A 24,902-nucleotide genomic window follows, 5' to 3' on the forward strand; every position below is an offset into this window, starting at 1 on the left:
ATAGGTAGATAGTTCTTAATACTGAGATTTGGCTTAATCACCCTCACAACTGTTTAAAAATATTTTAAAGTTGTTTTTCTACACTGTCTATATACTTTTTTCAGTGTAGGCTCTGAAAATAGTTTAGTTGCTTGCTCGTGCTGCTTATATCCCTGTTCCTTATTCCTTGTATCATATTTGCATGCCTCCTTTTAATTAGATTATAGCAGTAGAATTTCAGATGAATTTAGCTATGGCTACACATTTTAAAGTTGCTTTTCTACCTGGAAAATTAAACTAGATTTTTTTTTCTTCCAATTTAGTTACTTATCCTGCTTTTAAGTTTTGAGAGAAAAATTAATATTCATGAAAGTGACTAAAACTTCTGGCTTTGAGACACAAGTGCTATACAGCTCTATAACAAAAGTGCTATACAGTGCTATAACTGTATATTGCCTAGAAATTTTTTTGCAAGTAATGTACATTTGCCTCATCTCTGCTATCCCTTTATGGATCTTGGTGCAGACTGATACTCTGGTAATTTGGTAATGTAAATAGCTATGGAGAAGAGCAAAAGTAGTTGTTTGTAACTGGAGATGAGTTTTATGTGTAGATGTCCAAGAGAGAAAGTAGAGCACTAAATTGTCGAGATGCTACTAATTTAGAAATAATCTCTGAAAGAGAGAGGTGCGCCTGATTTGCTGTAAGGTGTTGGAAACTTTGATCAGCTTGCAAGTTTGCTAGGTAAAAATGTTTTTTGTCATAGTGTATTTCTGAACTGAAAATCTAATTTATGCAATTTATGAGGAAGTGACAAATGCAGCTATTTAGGCTGACAGCGGGATTATAGAATTCTGTCACCTCTGCCACAGAGCAGAAGTTGCTTCCTTTGTTTTTTTTTTTTTTAATGCTGAAAGCATAGTCTTAAATGCTGTCAAGTATCTAATAAATAATGGGTGAGATGTATGCTGTTTCTCTAAGAAGCTATGTGAAAGGAGATGCATCTTCTCTTCTTCTGGATTCTGGTTTGCACTGAGGTTCCTGACAAAACATTAGGAAAGTCCTCCTAGTTTTCATGAGCAATACTGATTTGTCTTCCAAGTGCCTGTGGGCTGAAGTGTTTTTCGGAGGATCTGCAATACTCTACACTGTAGATATAATGCCAGCTGTCACAAACTTTTAATGGAGGGGTCTGAAACCAGCCTTTTGGTTGTCTTATACAGTTCCCCTGAATCTTACTGTGCCCTGATGTTTTAAGGCCTGTTGTTCTGATTATTTAAAGTTGTTCTGATTACAATTTTGCTCAAGCTGTCCACATAGTTGAAGTTTGAGGAAGAGTAGATCAAGTGAAATATTTGAGATTTAAATAACTTCAAAGAGGTTCTAGTTTTAATGCCAGTAATTTGCATATCATTAACAGGAAAAGCATTGAAAACTTCAACTATAGCTAGAATTTGTGCTTGCAGGTATAAAATGATTGTTGGTGTAGACTGAATACATTTAATGATGCTTATGTGGAAGAGTGAAAACGAATGATTTAGATATTTACAGTTGAGACAACTGTAAAAAACAAAGTTTTTCATTTTATCTGTGTCTTGTACTTGCCAACAAAATACTGAGAGGGCCAGAATAGTTCACTAAGGATAGCATTTAAATGGACTGAAAATAAGATAAAAGTCTTGGCAGGGCACAATAAATAGCAGAAAATGTTCCACAATTTTATTTTTTTTTTCCAGTCCTGGCTCTCACTTTTATCAATATAGATAAATAATATGGGGAAAGTATTCCACATTTTCTAAATTTCTAGGAGTTTATGGAAAAGATTTTACCTTTGAGTCTTAATTCTATTGGATTTTGAAGTTTGTTTTCGAGGGTAGATTATACACACCCAGAATCTGAAGCCTCTGAAGTTTTTTCAGCAGTCTCCTTGATTTATGTCTGTTCTCATGCACTGTACCAAAGTGCATGAACAAGGTGCAAGATGAGCCATTGCTTCAATTCTTTCACATTGTTACTGGCTTGAGGCAATGCATGTTGACTTCAGTTTTTGCTTTGGTCTCTTTGGCTTGATGATTGTTGACTTCATATTGGGGGTGGCCAGTGGGTAATCTGTAGGCTGGATTTGGATGGCATCTCAGTGTCTCCATGGCTCACAGCACTTTCCTCACTTGCAGCTGCATGGGAGGGTCATAAGACCTCAGGACCTTGGTAAATGCTGCTTCTAGTTCTATGCCTTAGGGAAGCCAGGGTGCTGGAGAAGGAGCCTTTCTCCAGGAGCTTTCTCAGGAGAAGCTAGGCAATGGCTTGGCTGGTTTGGATTCAGAGGGGCTGGGGTGTCAGATCTGTGGAGTAGGAGTTGTACTGGGCTGCTTTCCATCACAAGGAGTAGCTGTGGATAGTAAAGGGGTCCAGAGCTCTGAAGACCTGTTTTGCCAGGGACTTCCCTGCAGAGGCCTGTTTTTGACAGGTATGGAAAGAGCGTTCTAGGGGGAGAAAAGTGACATTGATCCATAGCAGTACTACTGTGCTCTGCTGGTGATGTCCTGAGATAGAAATGACAGATGAGGGATGTTGTGTTTATACTGAAGGGCAAAGATCTGGGGCAAAGCTGTGCCAAGCTGAGTGTGGAAGATGGTGACAACATTTCAGCAAGTAGTGTGTGAATGTTTGCCCTTGGTTGCTGAAAAGAGATGAGGGCTTCTCTCAGGAGCAGGGTGTTGACTGTCCATTTTTGTTCCAGTGATCATTATGAATTAAAGTACAAAGGCTTTGCCTGCACTGTTGAACCCTTCCATGGTGCTGAGCAGTGTAATGTAGAGAGGCCAGATGGGTCTGAAAATGGTAGTGCCGGTATAGCCAGCTGATGCTTACCTAGCATATTCTGAGTAGTTGCAGTTGGATGTATCAGCGTGGTTTTTGGTTTTATTTTGGTTTGTTTTTCCTGGTGCATCTTGTGACATCACCATGTTAACTAGATTATTCCCCAAGTCAGGGATGGTTGACTGCATGGTTGACAGTAGTATGCCAATCCAGGCCTAGAGGAAGGTGCCTCTGGGCCTATGCAAGTTGGGTGGGAGTGATGTGCTTGAGGGTAGGGAGGCTCTGCAGAGAGACCTGGACAGGCTGGAGCCATGGGCTGAGGCCAACTGGAGGAGTTTCCATAAGGCCAAATGCCGGGGGCTGCTCTTGGGCCACAACAACCCCCAGCAGCGCTACAGGCTTGGGGAGGAGTGGCTGGAGAGCTGCCAGTCAGATAGGGACCTGGGGGTGTTGATTGACAGCTGGCTGAACAGGAGCCAGCAGTGTGCCCAGGGGGGCAAGAAGGCCAATGGCATCCTGGCTTGTGTCAGCAATAGCATGGCCAGCAGGGACAGGGAAGGGATCTGACCCCTGTACTCGGCACTGGTGAGGCCGCACCTCGATTCCTGTGTTCAGTTTTGGGCCCCTCACTACAAAAAGGACATTGAATGACTCGAGCGTGTCCAGAGAAGGGCAACGGAGCTGGTGCAGGGTCTGGAGCACAGGTTGTACGGGGAGCAGCTGAGGGAACTGGGGGTGTTTAGTCTGGAGAAGAGGAGGCTGAGAGTAAGACCTCATCACCCTCTACAGCTACCTGAAAGGGGGTTGCAGAGAGCTGGGGATAAGTCTCTAACTTTAAGTAATAAGGGATAGGACAAGAGGGAATGGCCTCAAGTTGTGCCAGGGAAGGTTTAGGCTAGATATTAATAAGTAGTTCTTTACAGAATAGGTTGTTAGACGCTGGAATGGGCTGCCCGGGGAGGTGGTGGAGTCACCATCCCTGGAGGTGTTTAAGAGTATAGTCAACATAGCACTGAGGGGTATGGTGTAGTTGGGAACTGTCAGTGTTAGGTCAGTGGTTGGACTGGCTGATCTTCAAGGTCTCTTCCAACCTAGACAATTCTGTGATTCTGTGAGATCACATCAGACTTCTTTTCTACAAAAGATGAGGCCATTTAGGCAGTCTTCTAAGTATGTATCCTCTCTTCGGGAAAAGCAAGGATCTTGCAGTTCGAGATCTTGATATTCTCAAAGCAAATCTCTGTATGTAAGAGCCTGGTACCTGGCAGTGTCAGACCACACATAACAGGGCCCCTGCAACTTCCTTAAAAATATCCTTGTTGCTAATATATATAAGCTAACAATATGTCATTCTATGTCTACTTGGAAATACTGTCTAATGTGCCAGGTTTGGTCACCTGTTTCAGTAGAGAAATTTTCCATCCCTGCTACAACAGGGACTCCCAGTTCCTTGGTTTAGTTTTGGTTTTTTTTTAATGCTGCCTTGCAATAATCCTCTATGAATTAGACTTCAGTGAGCCTCAAAAGAAAGAGAAGTAACAATGTCTGGCTCTGACTGATAGACCACATGTATATTCACAGTGGAAATGTATGTTTCTAATCACTTAAGGCTAAATAGCTTTTTATGTTTTGCGTAGTACTGGTCAGGGTAATACTTCAGGTATTCTCTTCTGTTTATATACATGCAGCCATTCTCCTTAATGGCTAAATAAGGTAGGCTGCTTGCACCATTTCTTCATTTCCACTCAGCCACCTGCTCAAGTAGACTGTTACACTGCTGATTGTTTTTAAGCTTCCTACAAAATATTGTTCCCTATTTGTTTGTCATCCAGACTAGCCTGTACTGCTCCTTAGTGACCTTTCCAAACAAATCTGTCGTCTTGTAGATGAGAACTAAATCCCCTTTTCTGATGAGTATGGGAAGTGTTTTTGCCACCTCAGAGATGAACCTGTTCTTAGCATCTACTCCAGCTGTTCTTTGTAAATGTAGAAGGAGAAAATATACCACTTGTGGAAGTCGTTATTTAAAAAAGTCTTTGAAGGCCTCATAGATTACAAGTGGAAAAAAAAATTTTCACATGCCTAAGTGCTGCATGTTAGTGTGTTGCATGGAACTCCCAAGTGTGGACAGATAGAAGACTTGCATTGGAGAATAGCTTCTATTGTACTCTGATCCATCAATGCACATGTGCCCCAAGAGCCCATACCTGTCTAAGTCAGCACTGCCCACATCTCAGCACCATCAACAGAACTGAATCACTTCAGCCAGTGTCCTCCTAAGAGATTCATTGTCATGTAATGTCTTTTTCCTTTGCCTCCTCCGTTGTAGCCTAGCAAAGTAGAGGCAGATAATCTACAAAGCTGTTGTTGTTTACTGAATCTGTTCTCAAATCTGGAACTGCCTCTGGGAGTTTAATTGGCACTCAGTCCCTGGTACAAGCACTTGTTGTGGTTCTGTCTTCAGCCTTGGACCGCTCCACTCCCAGTTACGTGTTGCTCCTGATAGGTGCCTTATATGAAGAACTGCTTTCTTAAGTGCTGCATTTGGTTTAAAAAAATAACCTAGTATATTGGCCACCTTTCTCTTCAGATACCTGTACTGGCAGTGAAGTTTATTCCACAACCATGTAAATAGTTGCTCTTGTTGATAGTTAATAGACTTGCTTCATCAACAGTAAGTTTCCTTCTTTTGCGAAGGCCTCCTTTAAGCCTAACAGTTTGCAGGGTTCCCAAGAATCCTGTAGCATAATGCCACCCAGAAGTCCATCTGTACTTGACCAAGCAGTATGCTGTCTTGGATGTCCCAAAGTCATGGCAGTACTTAGTAAAGAAGTTCTGCAGTTTTTGTTTGTGGGAGGGACTTGCAGACTTTCTACTAGGCAGCTGACTGCTTAGTGTGTGGCAGGTTGAAAATGCACTCGGTATGAATGTGCTGATGGCCTGTGCATTTCAGAAGAAACTCTGGTCGTGGCTGTGATGTGTCTTTTTTTTAAGTTGCATTGTCTCTGGTTATGTTCTAGTAGCTTCCTTCTTTCCCTTTGATTTTCTATACAGAAGGATCTGGAGTTAGTGGTAGGTGTTCCATCTCTGCTTTTTGTACCTGCAAAAGCTGAAATTGTGTGACTGGGCAGATAACACTTGCAACAGCTCCTTGTCTCAGATGATTAAAGCTTACATGTGGCATAGACACAAATCCGTGAATCTTCTTTCTCTATTTTTGCAAACTGACAATTTCTGTTCTTATGGAGACTGTGTTGTAGTATACATTGAATATTTTGATAGCACCAAGATCTAATATGAGTCCTTGTCTGAATACTTGTTTTATTTAGTTTTGCATAGCTGAAAGGTATGGAGCTTTTAATAACATTGAGATTTCAAGTTGTTCATTGCTAACATTTCTTGTCTTGGCACAAACTTATCTGTTGATAAACTGATTTCAAAAGACAATATTATCTTTAATCTCAAATAACTCCAGTTATTCTTAATATCGTCACAGGTAAAATGTTCCAGTCTCCAGATATCACTCTTATTGTAGAGTTCATATTTATGTTTTATAAAGAGAAACCTATTGATTGGCTCCTGGACCATATCCTCTGGGTGAAAGTGTGTAACCCTGAGAAAGATGCTGTAAGTATGTTTTTATTATAAAGGTTCTAATATGTTTTCATGGTGATGAATGAGTTGGTTGTGGTGAGCTGGAGGCTAGCGTACTGTGGATTACAGTTACTGCATGTCTTGAAAGAGTCTTTCTTCCTACCAAGAATTTGGGAGACCATTCTCAGAGCCATTATAACAGTTATTGTTTCAGATTTTGGAGATGGATGCAGTAGGAAGAAAAGCAAAAGTCTAGTTAGTTTCTGTATGTAACAGTCCTAAAATAAACTCATTCATGTAACCCCCACTGAGGCTCTGCAGAATGCCACTGCTTGGGTGGTAGTCATAGAGAAGGTTCCAAATGGGGAATAAACTTTGGATATTGGTCCTACATTTCTCAAGTGGCACCCTCACTGAAAGACTGAATAAACAGATTCTGTGCAAGAACCTTGAACAGTATTATATTTGCACAGCAGTCTTGGTAGATTTCTGGAATGAAAGCAAGAACAACTGGATAAATAGGTCTGGGTTCTTGTTGAATCTTTTTGGTTCATGTAACAATCACATACTTGCAGTAAAATCTTGGCAACCTTGTGTTGGCTTTACTAATGTGATTTTCCCCCCCCCCCCCATTTCAGAAACATTGTGATCGACAGAAATCTAACCTACGGATACGCTTCAGGCCTTCTCTTTTCCAGCATGTTGGCCTCCACTCCTCTCTAGCAGGGAAGATCCAGAAACTCACAGTTAGTAGCTAAAATTTTCCTTCTTTTCCGGAGCAGTCTGATTAAATGGAAAAATTTGTAGTCATTGAGAAAACAGGAATTTTCTTGTTGTCTGGCATTTTCAAGCATGTTATGTATTACTCCAGTTGAAATGAAATCTGATTTAAACTGGTTACTATCAAGTATGAGAAGTGTTAATCTCAGTTTACTTTGTGGATTTTTGCTAGAGGATAGTTTTCTAATTTTTTTACTTTAATGGCATGTTCATCTTGTAATCAGTGCAAGATCTGATACACCCAAAAATGAGTAATGCATTCATTTTCTATTTTATGCAAGTGCTTGTTTTAAGTGTAACCACTTGGGAAAAGAACATAATAAACCAGGTTATCTGACCAGCTTGATGTTTGTCTGTCTTTCAATTAGGATAAAGACTTCCTGAAACCATTGCTTCATAAAATCCACGTGAATCCACCTGCAGAGGTTTCAACATCTTTAAAAGTCTACCAGGGGCATACGCTAGAAAAAACCTACGTAGGGGAAGATTTTTTCTGGGCTGTCACACCAGTTGCTGGGGATTATATTCTATTTAAATTTGACAAGCCAGTCAATGTAGAAAGGTTAGTAATTATTTGCCTTTGGTCTCATATCTAAAGCTGCTTGTTTGCCAAGAATGCTTGAAGATAGAATTTGGGGCCGTCATTATAACGTACATAATGATGTAGGGTCTTTGGAGTTCAGCTGAAACTATGATGATTGGTGTCTTCCCTCTAATTCTTTTACTACTGTAAATTTTGGCTTGCTCTTTTTTTTTTTTTTAATTATTTAATCCAAAGCCTTTTTGATAAATGTAATTCAAACCCAGTGCTTCTCTGACAGTTCATAAGAGAATTTAAAAGAAGCCAATTTGATTCTACTTGTACTTGGTTGGTCTGCTTCTAATTACAGAGCAATTGTACAGCGTGGTGTGTGGTACAGTATGTTGTGCCCTGCAGCCTCGGTCCCTTGATTGTCCAGATCAGAAATCTTGATGGAGCATATCACGATGTCCCCAGACCTGAAAGCTGGGAACTCTGAAGGGTAATGTTTTTTAGATGTAGCTTTAGGGCTTGAAAAAAAGTCACCATGCTAAGAATCCAAGTTGGCCTATTTGAAAATGTTAAAATTTAACAAACAAAAAAAAAAGCAGAGTGGTGCCCTTGAAATACAAATATCTGTGATCTGTTAGAGGAATAAAGGTGACTTCTTTTTAGCTATTCATCAGATTAAATAAGGATAATAGAATTTGTGCTTTAGCATAGTCATCCTTTAGTTTTATTGAGACTTATTTGCTGCTTTGCTTTTTACTATCTTGCCAACATAGTAGTCCAAGACTTATAGAATAAATTGTTTATTTAGTGTCTGTTTAAGTGTTGCTATGTTAGTGGATTCCTTTTCTCCTTTCTTCACATACCTCATGTGTTTGTTTGAGGCCAATACCTATAGTCTGGTAGAGCAAAATTTCTTGGGATCAATTTGACTGGATGCTTTTTTTGTGAATCAGCCCTTTTTGCAGTCCTGAACTGAATCCAATTAGTCAACTTCTGCGACTTGGTACATAATCAAAGGCTGTCTTCACCTTGGCTTAGTGCAACAGTGAGGATCAGTAGTTTCCTTGTTACTGTGTTATTCCAAACTAGTCTGACCTATGAAACTCAGGTTTGCCATTTGAGATGTCAATTTACTCTTTCAGTTGATTGCTATCCTTTAAAAGACTTTCTTGATTAGCTTTCCAAGATGCAGATGTTGAGGAATATGACTGCCTTACCTCCTTAAATTAAAGGCAGAATCTTTTTTATCCTGTGCCAATAGTTTAACAAACACATATTTTTCAACTCAGATGTACGAATTAATTGATTTCTTTTTATAAATGTTTTCTTTTCAAAATTATGAAGTAAACATTGTCCAATTTGTCTGTTTGTTTCGGGGCTTTTAAAAAAGAATTATATGCATTTACATTATGAATAGGGTAACTGTAATCAGCAAGTGTTGATCTTGGGTGGATTAGGATGAATCAAATGCACAATGGCAGTTTTGGATAGCAAGTGTCACAGGTCAGCACTGTTATTTAAAAAAATGGCATGCATAAGTCTGAAGAATATATTTTTTGATATGTATTACCTTAATGGTGAGGGAACTACAGGAATGAATAAGTACTAATTATTTGTGCAAAAGGTGGGAAGATAGTTTTCATTATTGTGCCCTGGAAAATTGTAGCTAGGGCTAAAGTAGTTATGTCCACCTGCTGTGTTAACAGTCCCAGCAGTAGAGGATTCCTTTCTGTTGTTGTTATTTCTATTTATTGAAGAAATGCATTTTAATTTTGGAAGAAAGGGAACATTGTGTATTCTGTTGCTTCTTCTAAGGGAGGTGCTACCATTCAGATTTAACTTAACGTTGTTTGAGCTATCATTGTAAACCATTTCAAAGTTTATTATGATTTTAGCTTCTGTTGCTACAGTGTCCTCAAAAATGCAGTATTGTGCCTTTCTAAAGTCAGTAGCTGATGAGAGCCTCAGGTGTTGTAATTTTAAATTGTTAGGGACTTACTTTTGTTTGTCTACTTAACTTCAGCAGTAGCAGATTTTGGTAGGTAAAGGCCAAGTGGAGCAATGATGTTTCCTGATATTTCAAGGATGCTTGCTGAGGCGGCCAAGACCAAAACTGACGAGAGTTGAAATACAGAAAAGGAAAAATGAACTGAGCCTTAGGAAGACTTACCTGGTGGGGAGATATATCTGATTGTTGGGAATTAAGAGTAGAAAATATGCTTTTATAATCTATCTTGTGTTTGTTGAAGGGATGCAATAGGTTTTTCCTTGTTTTCCTTTTTTTAAGGAATAGAAAAGCTCTTTGAATTTACAGAAAATTTTGTCTGCCAAGTCAGTTTGAGGTGTAGCTGCTTAATAACTCCCATAATAAATTCTTGATAAACAAGTTCTTTTAATGGAAATACTGACCACAACTCTGACTGAATGAATGGCAGGTCTGTTACACTGTGACAGAACACTAAGCTGTTCCTCTAGTTTATTTTTCCATGCCAAGTGTTTTGCCGAACTGAATTTAAATTTTCTACTCAGTATAGTAGTTTAATAATTAGTTTTTGCTAAGTCTTTAAATATTTCATTTTTTAGATCTGAGGATATTGTCAGGGATAACACTGGCAAGGATCTCTTAGTAGTTTAAAGTCAGAGCTGAGCTCACTTTGAGCAGAAAGTAACAGTTGCAGCTGTTCTGTGCAAGACCTGGATGGCAGATACCTGCTGAATATTGAACAGTCAGATAGATGGTGCTTGTTCTAAACCACACTTGGAGAACCAGGGATGTGTAAATTGAAACTGTCAAATGCTCATTTTAGTAACACCTCTTGTATGGAACCTTTTTTTTTTTTTTTTTTTTTTTTTTTCCCCAAGCAAAAGATCTCTAGTCACAACACTGAAGTCCCTCAATAGTAAGCTAGGATCTCATTCTTGGCAATAAAAAGATACATAACTCAGTAGCATATCATTGAGAATGAAAGTAGATCCTCTTGAAAGTTGACTTTTCTCTTAAAAACAAATTGCACAGCAGTGTTGAAGATGTGGTTTGGTTTTGGTTTGTTGGGTTTTTTGTTTGGTTGGGGGTTTTTTAAGTAAATGGATGGAGTGTTTTCTAAATGCTCAAAACAGCCTACATTGTAAAGATAAGAAATAGTGAACTTCTGTTCCCTTAGGTTGTTATGTAATTATTGAAATCCACGTAGCTATTTTGGTATATGCACACTGCTGTTCCAAGCACATTTAATTATTAAAACTGACATATTTGAGTGTTTTTTTATGAAGCATACATTATTACTACTTTGATGTTAGTACTGAATGTAAATTCATTTTCCTCACTATAACAGATTCAAGATACTTCTTTTCTTTACTAGCTACTTGTTTTCTTCAGAGATGTCAGTGAGGAATGTTGTACCCAAGCAGCTCATTGTCAAGAGGATTTGACATTAGACATTGCTTTGTTTGAGGGCTTTTTGTATGTAGTAAGCTCTGTAATATTGGTGGGTGAGAAGTGAATCTTGAACAGAGGTAATAAACTTTGAATGTGATCCTGATTAAAAAAAACCCACATCCCAGAAAGACATTCCAACTGCAGCACTTAAGTGATGCTGGTGTCCATCATCACAACCATCTCTTCTATTGACTGCCTAAGTTTCAGAGTCCTCCTTAGAGATGTGATTGACACAAATCAGATTTTTTTTTCAAAGAACATGTGCACTAATTACATTGAGGAAGCCCTTGGAAGCACATAACCTATGACTGTTTTAATTAGATTATGTCTACACTTGTCAGCTTTTCTGCAATAGGAATTTAGAATGGATATTTATAAAGAGGGCTTCAGGTTTGTTTCAGTATAAATTGCTTTCAAGTTCTGATCTTTATTTAAAAACAAAAAGCCGCAGGAAGAGACAAAGCTGTATTTTATACTGTGGAAAGTAAAAAAAACCCAAAACCCACATCAACCTCACCAGTGTGTATATATATCTAAATATGCTTCATATTTTTAAAATATGAGGCTTATCCTTTCTTGTATGTTACTCTTTGGAAGTGTTATTTTGAATATTTTTAAAAGGATTATTTTGTTGTTGTGGTTTTTTTTTTTTTCTCCCCCCTCAGCACTGGTTTTAACTCTGTAGTTGCCCCATAGTTGTGGTGTTCTTTTAGCAAGTTATTGAGTAGTCATTCTGATGTGACCTTAATTATTAATAAAGTGATATTCTGAGGTAGAACTTGCTGACTGGAATTTCTGCTTTAAACTGAAATCTTAATACTTTGACTAACCAGCTTTACTACTTTGTTTTCTGATATTGACATAGATACTGGATATGCAGGATTTGAGAGTAATCATCTAATTTTCTATATTGTTGACCCTGGAATCCCAGGGAGCATGTGATGTTAACTTCACATGTATTTCCTGTCGCATCTTGTCACAACAGAATTCCCAGTTATGCAAGAAATATGTTTTGACTATTTAAGCTAGAAAACCAGTGTATTGAGTGTGAAGAGTATCTTCTTGAGCTCATGATAACTAAACATATACATTACTTTGTCTGCTTTGAAATTACACTGACAGTGCTGAAAAATACCTGCATAAAAAAGTGACAGTTGCTTACCTGTTATTACTGCCACTTCATTGTAAAGGAAAATAAATGCAGCTTTTAACACAGGTTCTCTAGCAGTGAATACTTACAAGGAATTTGACTGCTTTTAAAGTACAATAAAGTTACAAAAAAAAAAAAAAAAAGTACCATAGGGTGGGTGTCCTTCTATTCTCTGAAATAACAAGTGATAGGACAAGAGGAAATGGTCTCAAGTTTCATCAGGGGAGGTTTAGATTGAATATTAGGAAAAATTTCTTCACCATAAGGGTTGTCAAGCTTTGGAACAGGCGGTGCAGGGAAGTGGTTGACTCATCATTCCTGGAGGTATCCAAAAGACATGCAGACATGGTGCTTAGGCACATGGTTTAGTGGTGGACTCGGCAGTGCTAGGTTAATGCTTGGACTTGACCTAAATGATTCTGTAATTCTATAGCAGTTGGTCATGTATGTATCTAAAATGTAGTTAATTATCCATCCTATAGGATGCAAGTCCTCCTGTGGGTAGAGAGATACAAGATCAAATGCATTACAAATGGAAAAAAGACTTTCTAACAGCTTTCCAAAACTGGCAGTGAAGTGGAACTTTCTCATTTGCTTTCACAGTAAGAACCACTTAAAATGTGGGGAACTGCAAAATTCTTTGGGTTTTAGATTAGTACAGCAGTAGCTTGACTCATATATTAGCTGTTCTTTGTTCATAATCATTGTTCAGTGTAGAAACTACCCTTCAGCGTGGTGCAATACATTCAACCTTTCTTGGGCAATTTTAGCTGAAGAACCACATAGGTGCGTGTGCACACACACACAGAGTGTATGATTTAGAAATAACCTTTGTTCTGATTCTAAAGATACAGGTTAATGAAGTTTAACATCATTTTCATTTTATTAAGCTTTACTGGTGGTGTCAGGTGATAGGAAATATTTGAACGTCTCTTAATTTATTATCTTAAATGTTTTGGTGTTTTTCAGTTTATTTCAGGTGGAATAATATTTTTAGTGTATATGAGAAAGACAATTTGATACTTCGATTTCTGTGTTTACATAAGTTTCGTACTAATGAGTAGAACATCCTCAAATGGATACATTGACAGTGAGGATTTGGCAGGCAGGCTCCCAGCCACTGATGCTGTTTGCTCTGGGCATGGATCTCTGCCCATAACAATGAGGCAAGAACTTCATATGAAAAGGGGAAAAAACACAAAGTATGGATCAGAGACAGAAGAAAAGAGCTGCCTGAGCCAAGGACATGTTGCTTCCTCCTTAATGGCACTAATATTCAAGATTTGTGTATTTGGCAGTGTTCCTGGGTTTACAGTTCTTAGTCAGAAATCGTAGAGACTTATTGCTGTTGCCTAAGTGTTAGATGTCTAATGCCACTTAATATACCCTAAAACACTTCACTTGACTTCCAGGAGGGCTTGAGTCTGAGATGTCATATTTGCATTTTGCCAGCCTGTGACAAAGTCTCCAATGGTGGCAAATGCCTACATTTTAAGAAAACTGAATGGCATTGTTGTCTGTGCTTCTGGAGAACTATGTGCACACACACATATATACATATGCACATATTAAAAAACCCCAAAACAACCCCCAAAGCCTTTCTGCATTTCACTGGATTAAAAATTAAGCAGAAGTAACCTTATTAAAGAACATAGGGAGCTTTTAACTAATATAATGACCTTTTAACTAATACTGATGTTTTGGAAAAATTAGTAAATTCCTCAAAGAGCAGAGATTTCAGGACAGAGAACCCCTCCCTTAATAAATAACCAAGCCACCTACAGAAACAAAACCCCCAAACTAACAAAAAAACCCCAAACCACCTCCAAAACAAAAAAAAACAGTTGAAAAAAAAACCTAGTTGAAATGAATGTAATGCCAAACTCTTTTGTATTACAGTTGATGTGTAAATACTCCAGAGAGCACAGTGCAGGTTTAGAAAGCTGATCTCCCAGTCCTCACTGGGAAACAGAAGGTAAGAGTAGACCTGGGAATGAGATTTTTCTCACCCAGCTAATTGCCTTCTACACACATTGCACAGTTGAATAAAGTTAGGAAATGGTATAGGTAATCTTATCAAAAAATTTAGATTGACTTTTAAAGTGGTGTGGGAAAAAGAATTTCTTAGCTGTGTGTTGGTTTAAAAAAAAAGACTCGGACCACTCCCCAAAATCCCCCCATCACCTCTTCAGGCAAGCTACTTTGTGTTCCTTCGACAAATGTGGGAAAGCTCTCTCCTTTTGGTTTGGCACTTCTGTAATAATGGAGAATTCACCCCTTGCAGCTCTCAAACATGCAGTCCAGTCTGTATGCAGACAGTTGGACTTGCCAATTTTGACAGGCTTTTTGCATAGAACTTAATGGAGTGGTTTTGGTGAGGTTTTGTGGGTTTTGATTTTGTTGTTGTGTTTTTGGTTTTGGTTTTTTCCTTTTTCCAAATTGAGAACTGTAACAACAAGATGAAAAAGCTCCCATTAGATTGCTTACCTATTGTGAGTACTTGGTGGGTGTCTATACAGTCTTGAGCAATTAAGCTTTTTTTTGGAGTACAAGCATTTTTTGCAAGAGTGGGTAAGAAGTGTAAAGGATCGAGAAGAAATTTGAGCTTGAGGGAGGGGAAAGAAATTGTTCATCTTCTGTTTGTATTTTGCACGAGGAAATAGTGCATGGTTAATACTGGCTTTCACTGACAGTAAAATAACATTATCTAATGAGTATTCTGGGAAAATGACAGAGGAGGTAGATTAGATTTCTTTTACCACATTTGCATCCAGTGATCAAAAATATGGATGGAATTGGTGAATAATAACTTTTGCAGTGCATGACAGCATCTGTAGAGAGCCAAAAATTTGCTGACTGAATGTTGTTTTTATAGAAATTCATGTTGTGCAGAATTAAAAACTGTTATGCTGCATGTTGCTATGGATAATGTGCTCAAACATGGAAGGAAACATTTCCTCTCTGCCTTCCTACCTCTTTTCCTTTTCTGAAATGGGATATACTAAAATATATACAGATTGCTAAAAAGAGACATAAGAAGGATGTGTAGAGAAAAGGATTTGATTCCTGATGTTTACAGAGCACAAAACCCACGTTCATAAATAGATTCTTGGAATATTTGTGTTAGCGTTGAGAGGTCTTTTTTTTTTTTCCCCCCCTTCAAAACAAGCCCCAAATATATTGACAATGGATGTGAATTATGCTTTTTAAAGAATGTTTGTATATTGTTTCCTTTTATAAAGCTGCTGTAATTTACTGATAAGGTTATCGTGTTCTGTTCTAGTTTGCAGTTGCTCAACAGAAAATGCATAGAATCATACTTTTATATATATATATATATATATATATATATATATATATATGTATATAAAATCATTGGCATTTCTATTTATTTAAGTAAAACATAAAAGACAGCAAGAGATATTTTTAAGGCCTAAAAGGCAACAAATTAGGTAACAGAATAACAGATTTCTGGTCCTGAATATGGTTTGATGCAAGGAAAGGAGATACATTCTCTCATAAGCAAAATAGGAAGCGGGTTAAGTATTTGGGATTTTTTTTTTTCTTTAAAGTACAGGTGATGGAAAAGTTTAGCTATTTAGATAAGAATATTAAAGCTAACAGCACAGATTAGCAATATTTATATTAATTTATACACATACTTTGGGAGATGAGAATCTTGCCAGGTGCTCACTATTGGAGGAGTTATGAATCTGAGTGTAAGCTTTTAAAGTACCATAACAGTTAACTGCACTGGCAAATTAATGATATCTTTCATCAGTGTATTAATGATAATCATGCTTCTGCCCTCCCCTCCCTTTGTGTATTAGGATGTGTATGAATATTTGCTTCAGTTTACTGTTGCGTTTTTTTTCCCTTCAATTTGCTTGATTTTATAGGTGTATCTAGCTCCATGGCAAGAAATCAAATCCTCAGTTTGAGTAAATAATTAAGTCACTAAGTATGAAAAATGAAGTTTTCTTTGCAGCTTTGACTTTGCTCTATTTTGTTTGGTGGTTGTTTGTTTGTTTGGGGTTTTTTTTAAACCTTTAATGCTCTTGAAATTTTGTGTAATTTTTTATTCCACATGAGGTGTTAATGTTTAGCATCCTCTATTACTTTCATACTACATTGAGGTCACGAATGTATGTTCGTACATTTAATAACTTATGGCAGAGAGGAGCTTGTCTCTTTTCTTGAATATCTACAGTAGCTAGTTATTATCTTTGATTTGTGACTCTTTAAAAAGACACTGCTAGAGGAAAAGGTTCTTTAAGATTCAGATACATTAGTATTTCATTTAACAGTTGTAGGTTAGAATTACTTTTCTCTGACTTCCAGCAAGAATGTCCAAATGCGTCCATGTTTGTAGTTTGTAATAAAACAAGCTGTGAAGTAATATTTCATAAGGTAATGATAGTATTTTTTTTTTTTACCATTAGATGAATTTGTGTTTGTTTAGGACTACTATATTTAGAGGTCTGTGGCTTTCAGAACTTTAGTTTGAAAGAGTGGTTCAGAAGGTGTTGTGTTTAAGCAATAGGTAGACAAGAATATCTTAGTGATTCCGTCCTAAGAAAAATTACACTTACTTAGGAAGAAAAAAAGCATGTTTTTACTGTTTGCAAGGACTGTCATGTGTAAATCCCAGGACATATGTCAGAATAACTTAGCAAACAGAAGCACAGCTACTTCCGAGTCTTTCAGTATCTTTATTGAGGAATACCTGTCATATTCTGAAATCCTTGAAAGCTTGTGATTTATCAGTATGTCAGAACAGCAAGTTTTACAAAAGAATAGCTAATGACACTTATTTTAGTACCTGTAGAATATATGTTTGTGTTTCAATTACATTTTATTTAAAATTAAATTTTCTCATTTGTAAATTTTATTTTCAAACAAAAGATTCATTGTAGATGTAGATTGACTGTGTATGTGTATTCATACTTCTGGTTTTTAATCTGTGTAATTTTTTATGTCTAAGTAGGTGTTATCTCTCAAGTGTTCAAGCAAGGCTCAGATATAAAAATACCCCCTTCTTTCTAAATGTAATTTTAAATAAGAGGTGATACATGCATGTGTTATATATTTATGTGCATGATGGGTAACAGTTATAGAAAACATACTAAAAAAGCAGGTTTGATTTTGTGGAAATCTGGAGATCAGATTTTATTAATTACTTCTGTAAATTGTTTTGACATTGTGCCAACTTTTGAGTGCATTGTCCTGATGGAGTGATGACTGCTGAGGAGAGGAAACCTCATTTCAGTTTCAAAAGTTGATAGCATGATAGGAAAAATTGTTGGCTATGGTTGTATGGTTGGGTTGTTTTTAAAAACAAACCAACCCCAAATAAAAATATAAATAACACAAACCTCTACCCCCCAAAAAAACCTCCCACAAACAAAAAAATAACTCACCACCACCACTTCATCCCTGCTTGCCTACCCCCAAAACCCCACCCAAACATCCCAAACCTATTACCGTTCATTGAGAGCACAGTCATCACAAATCACAGGGAGTTTCTTTGTGGCTTTTTAGGTGTGTCTTCTCAGAAATAGTATTTGTGAACTAGAAAGCACTAAGGAAAAGCCCTGTGTCTGTGGTTTGGTTGGAACATTTGATGGCAGCACCTTAAATGGAGTGTTTGATCACTTGCATTTAAAAATAAGTATTCTTAGCATTTTCGGTGGTTTCAAGAGAAAGATTCCCAGTAATGATTAGGGTATCTGACTGGCTAAAGAATGGCAGGTTAGGTCTGCTAGGTCAGAAGACAGCGGAGTATACTTTGTCTTCAGGTCAGAGAACTCTTTGCCAAGAGTTTTGTTTTGCTTATTAGTTAAACTTACAGTAAAGGCATCTTCCCAGAAAGGAGAATTAAGTCTCTGGGGCTTTTTGGACATCACTAATATTTAGAAAAAGACATAAGATTTTTCTTGGAAGAACTGTGGATGTTTTAGATAGCTTGTGTGCTTTAGAATTGACTAATCTTTACATTAAACTACAGTGGGGAAATTATTTTTCTTGAAGCACATGCAGTGCTGAAGCTTACTGAATGCAGTTTTGTTTTTGCAGTTCAGTCTGTGCAGTTCTGCTGAAACCAGTGCAATAGGAATCAATGCAGCATTCTTATATCAATGTGTGGTTTTACTCTTTTTCTGAGACTTGATAAAAAAAATGTTATATATGTGTATGTGGTGGGGTTTTTTTAATGACTTCTATCATTTTGGCATCACAGACATTTCTAAGTCAGGCTTATAGGGCTCTGTTTTCTTCTACTTGTCTTGTAGCTATGGAGTATGGATTAATGGCAAGTACTTATCTGGCTTCAGACATATTGGATAAAGACAAACTGGAATTTACATCTCCAATTATGTCTTAATAAATTGCAAATTGAACTAATGTTTGTAATTTTAATCAAGTGATCATTTCTGAACTAATTTTGTCCCTGGCTGGTGATATATTTAATGTTGAATATGGTGCTTGCGATTATTTTTCTAAGTTCCAATTGAAGAAAGGTTTGAAATGTGTTGATAGATTTTTACATATTCATTTAAACATATTAAAAGTGAAATAGGCTTGTTAAAAGTGGCATCTGAGTAGGTGTAATATCTAGGTAGTTTTTGACAGTAATCTGAATAAACTCTGGTCCACTAGAAAAAATGGCAAGTAATCAAGAATTTTTCAAGCAGTGATACCACCTAGTGGTAAAAAAAATATTGTTACTTGTTTACATAATAGGTATTCAAAAGAATACAAAGTTTGTTTTATATATAAAGGAGACAAACTGTGTCTTTTGTAACATTATCTACACATCTGTAATACTGCAAAAGCTAAGAATGGGCAGCTAGAATTTGAACGATTTTATTTTACTGCTTGGTACGTATAGGAATGGTTTTGATACAGTTTTAAACACACCATCACATTTCTAAAAAAAGAAAATTGATTAAATGCACAGCTGAATGGGGTTAACAGACTTCGTACAAGTATTTTTAAAAAATTGTCCTTTTCTGTGTGTATACACATCAGAAATATGCTTTTTGTTTTAAAAAAAACCCACCATCTTTGGAGTAAAAGTTTGATTTTTGGGTAGCATTAAAGGTGTGGATATGAGTTGGAAATTCCTGGCATAGTCATTAATGAGACTTTGCAATGAACCAGAGTGCAGAGCTGGTCTTGGGGAAAACTGGCCTGGCAAAATGTTGGCTTGGATAGGTTCCCAGAACTGGTTCAGAATGGATCTGCTGAGTTCATCCTCTGGGCACAAGGAGGCATGTGATGGGGAGCAATGGGAGAGGCCAAGGGAAGCAGGACTCCTGCTTCTGGAGGTGATACCAGCACATGCCAGGCAATAATGACTACAGCGTTGGTCACTTTGTATAATGCAACCTGTCAAGATCAGATTATGGAAACTACCTTTCTAAGTAAATTATTGCCCAACTACTCTTTAAAAAATGCAAAACTTCATCTATTTCAATTATGGTAGTATGTGAAACTGTCGTTCATTTCTTATTGCCAGCTGATGTAGGTCCAGCATAAAAATTATGTTTATCATTGTAACATCTGTAATGTGACTGTTAACATGTAAGATAGTAACTTTGTTAATTCTGACTGTATGTAGATTGTTTCATTTTCCCTTTTTCATTTATAGGTACTTGTTTCACAGTGGCAATCCAGAGCATCCAGGAGACATACTTCTAAACACAACTGTGGAAGTTTTGCCTTTTCAGGTATGAATTTATTGATTTGTATCTTCTCCATTATAGGATAAAAGCAAAACCTCCTAATTTTATTGACTTTTTTAACAGGGTGAGACATGAATACCTTTTTTTAACTGTAGGATCTTGATGCTCTGATGCTCTCATACTTTTTATTTTTTAAAATTGGATCTATTCACAGAAAACTATTGTAACTTCAGATATTCATTCAGAGTGCTGTCTGCTACAAGTGCTGTTGGTAATTTGGAGGTGAACAAGCTGAGTTTCTTCCAATTCACTGCTACAGTTTAAAACAAAAATAAACAATTTTCTTTTTCCTGTGTTATTTTGGAAAATGGGAAAGCTAAGTCAATCTGCTTTTTGACTTAGTTAAAAAGTCTTGGTTCAGGAATTAACATATACCCAAACCTTACTAGATACTGAAATATCTGGACTCTTAAACCAAATGTGTTTGTTTCTTCTGATTACTGGTTGTTGGGCTTTTTTTTTTTTTTCATAAATCAGTCTGACTTTTTTCAGGAGGGCACTACACTATCTAAAGTATATTCTTGCTTGAAGCCAGATGGTATGTGTTCTTTTTCTTCAACTAGGTATTATAGCTAACCATTTATATCACAAAACTCTGAGAAATTAAGATACTACTTCAGACAAGTTTATTATTAAAATAGCAAAGAATTTCTGTCTTCTCCCATATACCTGGTGTAGGTATCTTGAAATCTCTTTTTTTTTTTTTTAAAAAAAAAAAAAAAAAAAAAAAAAGCGTAAATAATCATGGAGGAGTTCACTTCCCTGTTCTTGCAGTCTGCCTTCCTGGGAGCGAGCAAAAATAGGAAATCCTGACCACCCCCAACCCTGAAAAGAAGTTTGTCAGTTTGATTCTAATTATACAACACGATATGTGGGATATTATATCATAAGATTTATGGGGTTTGTTTCTCAAGACCTTTGGAAATATATTCAACCACAAAAACAGCAGCAGCCCTCACTTCATCTGGGCCCAAGATACCACAAGAATGCACAAGAGAATGAGAAAAAATGTGCGTCAAGCATGTCACTCTTTTGGCTATGCTTGGCTGTGAAATCCCCCTCAAACTGGAGCACCCCTTAAGGACGTAATGCTACTGAGCTGTGGCTATTGACGCAATTTGTGGCAAGGTAAACAGGAAATTCTGCATCTGGCCTGTTCCTAAGCCCTTGGTGTCAGCAGAAAATGTCACCAATATGAGGACAGCAGCTGCAGAATGATAGGTACTCTCCTGAGGGAACTATTTCACCATCGTGGACTTCAGTAGAGCTGGAAGCCCATTCAGATATTTCAACTCTGATCGTCCCTAAGCCAAATTAAAAAAAAAAAACAAAAAACAACCCTTAGAAAACGGGGAGCCCCCAGACTGGATTTTTCTGGGACTCAAGCAGCACACTGAAAAAAAACCCCAACCCCCAAAACCAAAGCAAACCAACCAGACACCTCCCCACTCCCTCCCTCCAACCCCCCCCAATCCACTTTTTTAGCAGCCTCCCTTAAAAGTAGGAATTTTAAAAAAAAATAAATTAAAAAGCTGATGGATTTAGTCTCCTGTTTTGTCAAGCATTTTTAATTGATTCCTAGGAAGTTCTTACAGTCAGTCTTTTAATATTGGATCTTAGGATTCTGGTTGTAATTTTCCAGCTGTCTTTGAAGCGCTGATCTTACAATTAAATTGTTCTGTGCTTATTAAAGAAGCTTATTGATACCCATCCCTTTTTAGCAAGGCAGAGGGCTTCCCTCACTGGTCTGATGGCTTTTCATCTCATCCAGATTCTTACATCAAAAACTAGGCTGTAAGTTTCATTTGTCCTGAGAGAAATCTCTGGTTCAACCATAGGGAAAGACAAGATCCTGCCTTTGCTTTTCTTCTACTGTGTATGCCAGTATCTGCTATGTATTCTGTTCACGTGGCAGTTACCATGCAAGTTAAGTTGGGCACTTAAAGTACTTCTTTTTTCCACTTTGAAGCCAAACACCGTTCAGTTCTAGAATATTTTTTTTTTTTTTTTTTTTTTTTTTTTTTTTTGTGTTGGCTTGTCTAAGGCTATAAATAACAGTTCTAGGCTGGTTCACATTTATTTAGAAAAGATGGATGCTGAATATATAACAACAGTGCACATACATTTGTCTTTCACTGGCAACGCCATATGTCAAAATAAATGATCTCATTTATGCTTTGTTGTTCTAGAATGAAGAACTGGTATTAAGCAAAGAAACCAAAGACAAACGCTTAGAGGATGGTTACTTCAGGATAGGTATGTCACAGTGGAAAGAAATGTGTATTGCTACTATTGCAACAGTTAAGACACATTCATTAAAACCAAAACAAACTTAAAATGGAGTTTTGATGATTTGTTTTTGGGTACATGACCTTGTAGGCTTTATTTAATATTGTTTCCAATATCTCTTTTCTGAGACTGACGTACTAAACAAAGATCTAGCGTGACTCTTAGTTGTAGTGCAGCCACATCCAACTTCTCTGCCAGAATTGATCACCTAGAGTATTGTAGAGGCATTTCCAGGTTGTACAAGATCACTTTTTCTGTCCTGTGACTGCACAAGTGCCTCTGTGAGAGCTGTTGTTCTTCCCCTGGATTTGAAGCTGCACTACAGACAATCAGCTGTCTCGTCATGGGATGAGATTGGCATCTCCATAGCCGAGAGGCTCCTGGGGACAGTGCCAGGGTACCTCTTGTCAAGGAAGAGAAGTTCTACTCATGGATTGTATTTAGCTTGCTGGACAGAGGTTGGCATTCCTCTTATAACAGAAGCAAGGTTTTCTTTGTTTTAATGAATTGTAGTTGCTGTGTATATGTTTTAAGTGTAAAGTCTAACTGAGCTTTTCAGCTGGATTCTTATTCATCCTAATATAATTGAAGATTCTTTAAATAGGAATACATAATGTATGAATGATACTCCTTGTCCTTAATCCTCCTTGAAACAGGTAAGCTGGGGGCTCCATGTTTAGTTCCATGATAGTAAATGAAAATCTGTGCCAAAATCTTCCCAGGGTTTGAGGTGCTTATACCCTTACACAGTTACAAAGTTTTTATTCTTATGTGTAATCATGCTCAGATCAGCATGCTCTGATGATATGCCTCATCTTGTTTGCTGCTGCAGAACTGATATCAAAAATCACTGATTGTCTTTTATTTCAGGAATGATACCAGACAGTTCTACAACCACCAGCAATAGGTTTCACCTGTGAATTGTGATACTACAGATACATTTTTATGGACACAGATTTTGTACCTCAGTTTGTTGAACAGGAGCTAATTGAGGATATACTTTCGCTTCTTTTGCAGGGAAATTTGAAAATGGTGTAGCTGAAGGAAGAGTTGACCCCAGCCTAAACCCTATTTCATCATTCCGGCTTTCAGTAATACAGAATTCAGCAGTTTGGGCAATTCTGAATGAGGTGAGAGGTAGTAGAACCTTTTAAAAATAAAACTGGCAAACGTGAGATTTCTTCATTCTGTCAGTGTTTTGAAGCTCAAAATTTTGGCTAACGCTGAAAACAGTTACCTGTTATTACTGAGAAATGTGATAACCTAAAACATGACTTCTTTTTTTCTGATTCTCTATTTCAGATTCATATTAAAAAGATTACAAACTGATCATGGAAATCTGCTTTCGAGGAAAAAGAAGGAGTCCTTGAAAATTTTTCTTATAAAATCTGACATCCTTAGCAAGTCACAAATTGAAAATACTGAGCATGCACCTTATTCCAAATTTCTTTCATTTTCACTTGAACTCTACCTCTTGTGAAATCTACTGTAGATGAGAAGATTGTATTTATCCCTTCTTATCTGATCCATCCAGAAACTGATGCTCCACACTGATAACATTCGTCTGAGGCCTAAGTTGTCCTCCACTTTAATGTGACTTTACCGTCTTATGGTTACAGAACCCTGCTAGGCTTAACCTGTACTATTTTGATAGTATAGTAATATAGAGAAGTTGTACATATTGTTACATTCCTTGAAGGAGAAAGAAATATAATTATTGTTAAATATGTTTTGTTAAGGGGGTGCTTTCGGAGTTCCATTTATTTTCTATAACAAGAACCCTCTTTTATAGACTGTCAGGGATATATATTAAAAATGTTAGGGATATTTAATTTATTAAAATAATTTGAAAAGTACATATTTTTATGCAGTAAAATTTTAAATTGATATAGTTTTTTTTATGAATTCTCTAGTTTAAGTTATCTTTCTACATTTTTCTTTGGAAATTAATACCATATTTCAAATATACTGCCATGTTTAAAAGAACCTAGATTAAGTTTCTAAATTATGTAGTTTTGTACACAGAATCTGAATGATGTTCAGAGGCATTAACAGAGTTCTGAAGAGCATTATTCTTTGGGGCTATGAAATTCCACTATGTACAGTTTGTAGCCACATAAAAAGCATGCTGAAATGTCTTGTTTCATGTTATGTACTAAATCTGCAGTGATTTTCAATTGAATCCATTGCATTTTAGAAGAATTTTTTCAATTCCAAACAGTTCTTTCTAAAAATCTTTGTAGACATTTCGTAGCCTGAACAAATTCATTTTCTGTATTGAAAATAATCATTCTCCAGCGTTGCTTTGGAGTAACAGAGGTTACCTTTTATCAAAAGAATTAATAGTAGTTAGATATATTTGATCTACAGAGCTCTCCTTTTAAAAAGTTCTGTTATTGCAGTGTTTAGATACATTACAGTGAGTAGTTACGGTTTATTTTATTTTATTCCATTGTTCAAGAACAAGGTTTCAGTTTGACTCCTTTATTGATCAGTGTAGTAACTTGCACTAATGTTTAATAGGAACTGAATTTGGCCTCAAGTTAGTACCCTGCCTTTTCATTTCAAGAGAAACGA

The 24,902-nt window shown here is 36.9% G+C and overlaps 1 protein-coding gene across 1 annotated transcript in view; it reads left to right on the forward strand.

The window, feature by feature from the left end:
- The window catches only part of MGAT4A (alpha-1,3-mannosyl-glycoprotein 4-beta-N-acetylglucosaminyltransferase A), a 75,225-nt gene extending 50,673 nt beyond the window's left edge, over positions 1-24,552 (forward strand). The window contains exons 9-15 of the mRNA XM_026847994.1: positions 6,296-6,426; positions 7,032-7,139; positions 7,542-7,735; positions 19,943-20,021; positions 22,226-22,292; positions 23,343-23,455; positions 23,628-24,552. Of these exons, the coding sequence (XP_026703795.1) occupies positions 6,296-6,426; positions 7,032-7,139; positions 7,542-7,735; positions 19,943-20,021; positions 22,226-22,292; positions 23,343-23,455; positions 23,628-23,654 (719 nt within the window). The 3' untranslated portion in view covers positions 23,655-24,552. The remainder of the gene's footprint in view (positions 1-6,295; positions 6,427-7,031; positions 7,140-7,541; positions 7,736-19,942; positions 20,022-22,225; positions 22,293-23,342; positions 23,456-23,627) is intronic.
- Positions 24,553-24,902: the final 350 nt, after the last annotated feature.

The sequence above is a fragment of the Athene cunicularia genome (genome assembly GCF_003259725.1).
Source record: "Athene cunicularia isolate RWA chromosome 1 unlocalized genomic scaffold, athCun1 chr1_part1, whole genome shotgun sequence".
NCBI lineage: Eukaryota > Metazoa > Chordata > Aves > Strigiformes > Strigidae > Athene > Athene cunicularia.